The sequence below is a fragment of the Diachasma alloeum genome, unplaced genomic scaffold (genome assembly GCF_001412515.2).
Source record: "Diachasma alloeum isolate Michigan unplaced genomic scaffold, Dall2.0 Dall_scaffold_00325, whole genome shotgun sequence".
NCBI classification, from domain to species: Eukaryota; Metazoa; Arthropoda; class Insecta; order Hymenoptera; family Braconidae; genus Diachasma; species Diachasma alloeum.
The window spans coordinates 1,383,858-1,394,213 of record NW_021680464.1 but is presented as its reverse complement, the minus strand read 5'-3'; the positions used below and the strand labels follow the sequence as shown (position 1 = coordinate 1,394,213).

The 10,356-nt window shown below is 34.9% G+C and overlaps 1 protein-coding gene across 3 annotated transcripts in view; it reads left to right on the top strand.

Moving 5' to 3' along the window:
* LOC107040208 (dachshund homolog 2) overlaps positions 1–10,356 on the top strand; it is a 293,567-nt gene that overhangs the window by 174,753 nt on the left and 108,458 nt on the right. For all 3 annotated transcript variants that reach the window (XM_015260176.1, XM_015260177.1, XM_015260175.1), the window contains exon 7: positions 3,333–3,557. In XM_015260176.1, the coding sequence (XP_015115662.1) occupies positions 3,333–3,557 (225 nt within the window). The remainder of the gene's footprint in view (positions 1–3,332; positions 3,558–10,356) is intronic.

The window sequence follows — 10,356 nt, the reverse complement described above, 5'->3', positions numbered from 1 at the left end:
TAAAATATATTCTGCAACCCTGTCTCCTCGTTGGCTACAAATTTCAACCCTCCGCATACATGCCTTCCCCTTCACCCGCTCGTAAAATCACGCGTTCTCGGTAGCATCGAGGAGGACTTCTCAGGACCGAAAAGAACTGAGGATTCGAAAGGTCTCTGGAAAAGTACGTCGCAGAACTGATTAGGACTTACCAGGTCCATCTAGGTCTGGAGAGATCTTGAAAGACCTGTGTACGTCCAATCAGAACCAAATCCTCGACTCGGGGCTGAGTTTTCGAGAAATATCTCCGAATCTAAGGGAGATACCGAAATTTTTGTTATTACCTTTTTGTACTTCTCAATTCGCTCTAGCGAAAAGGTTATAACGAAAATTTTTTCATCTGCCGTAGGTTTCGAGATATTCACTTAAATCTGACCAAAAGTGAAAATCGACTTGAACCGTTTTACCGTTTTGCTACTGAGTTAGTGATTAAGAATCAATTGGAGATGAATAATTGACAGTTTCGGATTTATTTGCAAGAAAGCGACATTAAATTTAGTTTAAGGGGAAGAATGAAGATTGTTTTGAAATTTATTTCAATTTTCAATCAAAACATGAATGTTCAGTACCAAATTACGATGAATTTTCAATTGATTATAAAAGTTCAAGGATATTGATCTGAATTTTTCCAATTTGTATTAATTTTTATGAAATAATTGAACTGAAATTTATGGTTTCCATTGATTTTCGCATAAAATTGAGATTTTCAGTTACGAAACTGATTAAAATTTCATTGGAACATTAATATTTGATACATTGTTAAAAATTTTCGTCTGAATTTTCCGTGCCAAATTCCGGAGATTTTTATCAAATTCCATTGAAATTTCAGGACATCTTATTGGAAAATCAAATATTCCATTGATCTTCTGTTCAAATAATCTGGAAATCAATAAAATACTTGATTTTTCAGTTCAATTATTCTGTGAAAATTCAGAAAAAACAGAAAAATTGACAGAAAAATTTAAAATTCTACTGAAAACTCATAATGTCACTCTCATGAGATTTACTATCTTCCATGAAATTTCAAAAAATTTCTCACAGCGTACGAGTGAATACATACTTATCAAAAAACTTTTTTATTCTCAGTGTGCATTAACTCCAGGAGGCGATGATGAAGATCAATATTCTTTGGATTAAAAAAATATCGGCCATTGAGCAAGAAATATGTCGGAAAATTTCGAGGAAACGGTGGCCGTCTGTTACCCCTTAAAACGCGTCGTAACTTCGCCCCCCTGATGCCAACACAATACAAACATTTCTCGAGCCCTGAAAATAACCGGAACATTGCGTTGAGCTGTATTTGTTGGTCCGAGAGTAACGATGTGGTGTTTTCCTCCACGATAATTGTAATGGTTTTTGCGTCAGCGGTGGGCAGATAACGAGAAGTATTGGGAGGGAACATAAGTGTTGTAAAAGCCACACGAGGTGTATCAAAAGAATATGCCGGCATTTGTCCGGGATCGTTTTGTTAGAAAGGCGCGAGCATTAAATTCGAAAAGAGCGAATGGAGAGGACTCTTAGTGCTATAACGTACCTCCAGCAATAAGTAACCGAATGCCGTTTCGTTGTAGGTGCGCACGCTGATAATTAAAAGACGATACAATAAATACACATATCATTGGCCATAAAGCACAGGGCGGTTTTCTCCTCGCCGATCTTTTATTCTTCTCTCTCTCTTTCTGGGGATTTTTTTCTTTCTCCTTGTTTTGTTTGCTTTTTTCACTTACCGCGGTGTGGGCTGAAAGGGTTTCAAGCTTGAGTGGACGGTCTAAGACAAAACGAAGAGGGAACCCACGCGCAGACATCTTGTCCACTCGCACTAACCACCTACAGCAATAACCATAAGACATTGTATTTACTTTTAGCGGGATTTTTTTTTTGGGGCTACTACAAATTGCCCCTGCAAAGGAAAGTTTGGTGAGAAGTACTCAGATGTTCTGTAATTCGCAACTCGAATGCATTTCTTCCGCATTTCGATATGTCCGGAAATTAAATGGGCACAATAGAATCTGATACATGAAGATGTAATTTTATTTTAAGTTGGAAGAATTTTTTTTTATGAAAGTAAAAATTATTGTGGCATTCTCTGTTAACTGATAATTTTAGAATGGCATTGAGTGCGATTTAAGGTGTTTCGGTTGATAAGTCAAAATAATGAAAAAAAATTGGAAAATTCAAGGGAGAAATTTCTAAGTACGCTGCATTATTGAGAATTTTTGCACATTTTCTTCAGATCTCAGTTTCAAGACAAAAAAATTATGAAATTTGGATGTTTTTGTAATCCCTCCAGCTATAACCTCCGAGGTTACCGCACTCTCAATTAGGAAAATTTCCATGGCCTCCAAAAAAATAATGAGCTATTGAGGAAAAACTAGTGGGTGATAAATTAAATCTTTCTTGAGAACACGTATAAGTTTCAGATTTCTTTCAGATTTCATAAGAAAGTTATTTGAACAAATGATTCGGAAAATTATGAGTTTCGGGGCAATTACGCCCTCAGGCGCAGGCGCGTGATTGGAATATCAGTGAGCATCATGGGAAAGGTATGGGTTGGACCATGGAACTGAGAGAGAGAAAACACTCGACAGGTTTACCAACTCGAGACGTATTTTAATATTACTTCAATAATTAGAATAACACCCAATAAAAATCATTTGACACCCGTAGGTGGTGAGAAAAAAATCAATCAATCTGCTGAATAAAATCAATATTCAAAAAATGTTCAAATGCACACTTAAATAGTTACTTGAAATTTGGAAAATTTCGTGCTCAGCGATTGAATCAGGGCTCGAGAACAATAAGACTCCCCTTCCGTTTTAGCCCCCGGTGATCTACACACGAACCACCTTAAGGATATCCAAGTATCTTCATCCACGAAAATAGGGAATACATGAGTAAAATGTAGTGTCACAACAACGTTTCCACTGAAATTATGTTAATTATAATGATAACATATTACCGTTAAAATCGTAAATAAGAAATTTGATTGTAGTGTTAACGTTAAATCAAGAACGAAGGGGGCAACAAGATGGGGTTTCGAGGGGTTACGACTCTTTAACACGCACCCACCATAAACTCTCGGGTAGCTCAAACGATGTTAGCTGGTTTTCAAACCCAACGCCGAATTTATTAATGTCCCGGGTTCCATCGATGTTACCCACCATTACATTACCTTTATTTTTCATTAATGTGAATTCAACACGATATGCACCTGTTGATATAAATCCTCCAATTGGAATTTATCATTCTGTTCTCAATGATTGAGTTTTTTCGGGCAATTTTTGTGATTTCAGATCTGTCGGATGTACCCGAGAATCTCCCACTACCGGCGCCCGGCTCGGAGAGCCCTCAGGCACTGAATTATTCACAGATTGCCTCAGCAGCGGTTGCAGTATCACAGGGTGGACAGGATCCATCAGTATCGAGTACTGAAACATTACTGAGGAATATTCAGGGCCTACTCAAAGTTGCTGCTGATAATGCACGACAACAGGAGCGCCAGATCAACTACGAGAAAGGTCAGTGGCAGGGCTTTCTTAAGACACTTGAGGGCGCTCTCCACAATTTCATTATCTACCAGCTATCCCAGAATCACATTAGGAGACATTAATTAGGTTCTGTTAATTTAGACGTCTTCATTTTTTTTCGTCTTTCATTATCTTCCGATGTCTCTGTCATGAGTGGTTCTGACTTCATCGCAAAGAAAAATTGTTAGATTAAGAATACTGTTCGCATTATTGAGGACTTGACGAAGTGGAAAATTCCGAGATTTGAATGACAAGTTTTTCATTCGATGGACTGCTGTTACAGGTAATTTTTTCGGCTGGATAATCGATTTGATGAAGAAATTGACGGAAATTGTAAATTTCAATTGAGTCGAGTTAAATTGAGCTCTTACTATTCATAGCCAATTGAAAATTCATGATATTTTCACGAAAAATTTTGAAATTTGCATTTCCCCTGGGAATTTATTAATCTACTGGTATGATCAGGTGAACTTTGAAATTTTATGAGATTCTAGAATTCTCTCTCGAATTTTAGTAATTGTGTTTTTGCTGTAGAAAATACAATAAAAAAGTAAAAATTTGTTGACAGTATTGTAATTTTCATTTGAAATAATGGGAATTCAGATGAAATTATTCCATGATTTACTAGAACTTTTTTAAAAATCTAAAAAAGTCAATAAATTCAACAATTACTACACTGAGAACAAATTGTTTTGAGCAGTACGTCTTTACTTGTATCAAGAAACTCATAGCTCGAAAATTGACGAGAAGAAAATATCCTACAGTGAAAAATGAAACGTTTCATCAAGAGAATTTGTACTTGTCAGTTTGTTTACAACAAGAAAGCAATTGCTCGAGCCAAGTCAACTGGTCTTTGCATTAAAATATTTCGGGGTTGAGAGTAATCCACTAAAAGGCTATTGAATGAATATAATTCAACTAGACGTGGTTTAAAAATGGCTTTATTGTCATAAACAAATTATCCTTACCTTTGGGGCTAGGACAAAATCTCCTGACGACGTCAATTTTTGAACCATGAGTTTCTTGACAACAGTAAAGAAGTACTTATCAAAAAACTTTATGATGAAGAGATTTATCTCATCTTGCTCTCAATCAAATGCCATCTAACTCTTGAAATTCTTGCTAGTCTTATCTTACAAAATATTTGAACATAGTTTGTAATTTTGTAATTGATAAGGTACCCCTTAATCGAGTCAAGTTCTCAAACAAGAAAAAATGTTTCTTAAACTGAGAATTATGTTTTCTCTTTGTGTGCAGTCCTGAATACATTCAATAAAAATCATAATCTAGCACAAAAATAATTTACCGATGGAGCAAATCGTGTACCAGTGGATGAGAGATTAATAATATCAGCTTTACGTTGGTAAATGGTGGGATAACATTGATATTGTTACAAGGTTGATCTTTGAACCCGTGAGCGTTTGAAAACTATCCGGGGAGGGTGAATGAATGTATTATATACTATAACAATAAGTAGATATATTTCTCCATGGACGATCGATGGTGATTCAATTGACATATTGAGTAATCAAATATTTATCATAAAATGATTAAATTATTTATCTGATCTCAATTAATGAGGAACAATTACTTAATGAGACTTTTGAAGAATGAAAATTTCATAGACTTGGTTGAATTGAAGGATAATTGACAACGTGAGAATGAATCATGAGCGTGGGCTTTAAATCTCAGTAAAATCTCGGTTATTTAAGTGATTTATAATCGATAAGAACCTAGAATCTCGATGTAAGCGAATCGATCGATGTATACTGGGATCGATATTGATCTTGCCGGTGCGACTTTGGTTTTTGCACGCCTCTGATCTTAGGATAAGAGCACGATCCTATGAATTCAACTGAATGTACTTTATTTTGTGATGAAAACTTTTTCTTATTCAATTATTTTTCATTCAACTGTAGAGCATTAGTTATTCAGAGTTGTAAGGCAAGATTGATAATGTATTTGAATTAATGGAGCATTATTTCCTCACGGGAATTGTGTCTCTCATCGTATTTACGATGATAAATGTTGCCATTTTTAGTCACTAATATTAGCAAAAAAACATTGAAACCCAAAATTTTTGTAATAAATTTTATGCGCACATGTTATATCAATTATGTAAGATAGATTTGATAAATCAGAGTAATGCATGATATACTTCGATGTTCGAAGAACAATTGAAATTAATTATTATGAGTTGAAATAATAAAAAACATTGGAAATATATTCAACGGGTTTTTATACTCGAGCAATTGCAGATGTAGCATTTCCAAAAAACTGAAAACTAGAACAATTTATTGAAAAAATTAATTCTGTCGGAATTCTAATTTCTTAAATAGGAATTGAAAAAATTATATTTGCCATTGTTCGACTATACAACATCTTGTAAATCAAAATTCACACATCAATCTTCATGATTAATTTTACATCGTGGAGAATCTGATTATGAAGTTAATTTCCCTGAGTGAAGCGAATAGAAGTGAACGAAATTCGATATCTCTGAGATCAGCGGAACAGCAATGAAAGTCAGGTTAACCTATTAATTCCGCTGGAACGAGGCGATTGTACATTTGACGATCGCTCCTGAAAGTTTCGCAATTTTTCATTAACAACCCAATATCCATAAAATCTGGACAATATAAGCGCAAATACCCGCGTCCTTGGGCAGCGCGCTGGAGTTGTCGGGGGCACGCCTGCTTTTTCGTTTAATAAATTCCGTGGCAAATGTAACCTCGGTGACTTTAATTACCCATTAGTCGCTGTACGAAGTGTCATTTTCGAGGACATTAACTAATGCGAGAGACTTGAAATACAGCGATTGGCTCGTGCTGCAAGTATTCGCGGGGAAAAATTTTGTATTGCGACTATTTATAGTTTATTAGTACGAGATAATAAAAATTTGTGCTCGGGGAAAAATTTCTGCGGAAAATCATGCCTGAAATCTAGTAATTGTGCAGCGTATGACCTTTTCAGAAGTTTTTGACAGAACCATAGTTGAAGAATACAATAATTTTGGGGGATTTTGAACTGTACTCCCTGTTGAAAATTCCGAATTAAAATTTCCGCTATACTTAATGAAAATTTTTATCACACAAGTGACTGGGGTGTTGATGCCCTTTCATTATGCCCCTTTTTCTGTCAAATTCGATATTCCCTTTTTCAATTAATTGTTTATAAGCATTCTCATTGCAAAAATCCATACGATCGATGAGAATCGTATGTTCCATTTTATCAGCCTTTAAGTTTTCAGTTGATGCCACCAGAGCTTCAAAATGATCCGGTAAATTCTCGATAGCTTCGTTGTAAACAAATGCGTGTGTCAAGTTTTGCTTAGAAAGACTAATTTTTGAAGATGATTGATGCAATATTCTAAACATTGTAATTTTTGAAAATTACCAGCATTTTCTTTAAATAATTTATAAAAACTTAAAAATTAGTGATTCTCGATTTTCAGGTCCATACGGCACTGAAAAACCTTGAAAATTTCGAAAATTTAGGCAAGAATTCTTCTTAATTCTCAATCAATTGAAAATTGAATTGCATGTGATGTTGAATTTTCACGAGGAGTTTAGAAATTCAAGCTTTCATTGAAAAATCGATTATTCTTTAACATGAAAAACACCATTTTCTTGAATTTTCAAGACGAATGAGAAACGTAGTGAACGCTTTCATTTGAAATTGAATTCAACCCACAACATCGATAATTCAGATGACGCTGTGACTGAAATTTAAAGAAATTTCTAACAGTGAAAGCAATATTTCTTCATAATTCTTTCCGTTCATCTACCTATGGATTATCTAGAATGGCTGAAAAGGGAAATTAGGAAACGCTGGGCTCCACGCCAGTTCCCTATTCATGTGTTCACACATAAAAATGTATCCAAATGGTGTAAAATCCGTGGAAGTGATCGGTGATTCCAATTCTCGACGAAAGTGTAAGGAAAAAGAGTGGCACAGGACCTGATTTAATACTCGAGCGAGCCAGCAGCTCGTTTTACACCAGATGGTTTTACATACGGCCGACTATCGTGTTACCCCTAGCTCGAGGAAAAAACTTCTATCTCATCGTACAGCGACAGAGTGCCCCGAGCCAATCCACGCGAGAAGGATTCCACCTTTGAAAGACGGTTGGGAATATTATCGATATTATTCGTCTTTGTCGTCAGACCCCACGTGCGATCATTCTAACCGTGACCACCCCAGTAAACCTCAAGCACGAGCCGCTGGAGAGAATCACAAAATAGGTCTCATTCCACTTGCGATTATCATTTTTTTTTTCAAAATCCATGTTTTAAGTTACGTTGCCGTCTTTTTGCAGTTGTGATTCATATCGAGTTACTCGTATAATGCAACATATTCGGTCTTACGAGATGAATTTGAGGAGATTTTAAGAAATTATGATACGTATTGTGAAAATGGAGACTGGAGGTTCGAACATTCGATATAATCATGAACACAGTAAGAGGAGAAAAAATTTCAGTAAAAATTACTCCACACTGAGAAAACAAATTTCTAATATCTGAAATAGATTTACTTGAAACAAGGAATTTTCCTTCAATCGCTTAATGTATTCGTGGCGGGGGTGGGTATGTAGGAGATGAGACAGAAGGGAATCTATTGTTCTCTCGCCGAAAACCAATCGTTAAACAAAAAAACGATATTTCAATTACAAATTTTCAATCTATTTCGACCATTTTTGCATTCGAAATATTTTTCTAATAACTTTTCTATTTTTTCCCACATATTTCAAGCCTTCTTTTATTTTTCTAGCTTGTCTTGAGGGTAATTGGAAAATAATTAATATGGATAGAAAAAGTGACAACGTCGTGCCGTTCGAGGTACAAGTTAGTCATAACTCCATTAGTATTTGCCGCGCATACCCCTTTACGATTTCGAACCTCGATGTTGTCGCTATTCCAAGTTGCGCACGCAGAATTCCTATTTTCATGAGTTTTTTAATTATCCCTTCTAAACAATTCTCATTCATGAAAGCTCCACCCAAGTGCGAAATTTCTGGAAAATGGCGACTTTTTTTTCTATTTTTAATATTTTTTTCCGGATTCTCATAAGAGTTCGTGTTAAAATGCATTTTTTTGAAAAAATCCTGTGTTTTACCCATTCTCTTAGGCTATCTGGGATTTTGTATAGGGTTTTTGGAAACATCAAAGAATGTTTAAAAAAAAAAAGATCAATTTCTTGAATTTTTTTCGACCTTCCACCCCCCCTGATCACGCCATAAATACCTTAATTCGCCCAGAAGAAAAGTTTCATTTTTTTAAAAAGTTTTGTACTCAATTTTACAGCAAATGAAGTCACTCAAAGCGCTTAGAAGAATCGTCAATTTTCAAGTATTTATTATTTTTGTGATTTTTGTGTGCACTTCCACTACGAATGTATTCGAATTCCGTGAAGCACAAACATTTTGAGATTTAAGCCATTGAAAATCATTTACTTCTCTCAAGTAAATATGGTCTACATATGTGGCCATCCGCATGAAGAGGTCCCACTTTGTCGATATGGAGTTATGGATACTCCGGTAATATTGATACCATTCTGCGGATTTTGAGCCCAAAATGATCCTGATAGCGTGAAAAGTGACGTCGCCAGAGAAGATCAAAAAAATAATTTAACATGGGTTTCAATGGGAGTTGCGGAGACAAAAACGTGAACATCTCCTAAACTCGAATCGATAAAGTGGGTCTTTTTCATGCGGACGTCCACATATTAGGAATTTTTTTTCCTGGTATAATACGTACTGAGATGAATAGTTTATTTGAATCTGACAAATAGGTTTATTCAAATAGCTTGCAATTAAGCGATCATTCACATTTGAATGGGATTTTTATTTGCATCTTGTGCACATCAAATAAATAGTTTTTTCAATAAAAACCAAACAAACGCTTTATTCGTTAGAAGTGAAAGGCATTTATTAACATGTAGTCCTTCGCTTGGATTTATTCAAAATGAATGGATTATTTGTCCCATTGAAATAAAGGAATGAGCTCATTAAAAATACTGTTAATATGAGCAGAAAAATTCTTCATATAGAGTTTTATAAAATTCAAATATAATTTTTACTCGAAAGCTTTCGAAGTACAGAAGAATACTATTGTATTCAATAACATTTTTTGTATGCTATTGGAGAAACTTAAAATTCTATGAACAGGTGACTAGTAATTATCGGGAGAATGACATTAAATTCGATTTAGGGGAAGAATGGTAAAGTTTCAAAGTTCACTAAAAATGCAATGAAATCCCAAATTTTAGAGCAGCAGAAAAACGAGAATTCTGCGGCTTTCTTGAATTTTCAATCGAAAATGGAGTATTTAATACCAAATGGAACTAAACCTTCAATATTTACTTTTAAATTTTCCTCATCGCTATCAATTTTCATGAAATAATGGACTCAAAATTTACGATTTCCATTGGTTTTCCCAAAAAAAAATCGAATTTCCACTGACGAAATACTTTGAAGTTTCCTTGAACTTTTCTCGAATTTTCATGGAATAATTGAAGTGAAATTTACAATTTCCGTTGATTTCCTCACAAAAATTCAAATGTTCAATGCCGAAATCCCTTAAAATTTCACTGTAACTATGTGATACAAATTTCCAGAAGGTGTACCAAAAACAGCCAAAAATTTCCACCAGTGTAATATTATACGTCCACCATAATTAAGAAAATCAAGTCGTCTTTATAATAACAAGCAAGCATTTCCCACACAACAAGATTTCTCCCATTCCAAATCAACACCAACTAAAATATCAAAGACTATTGACCTCACAACCTA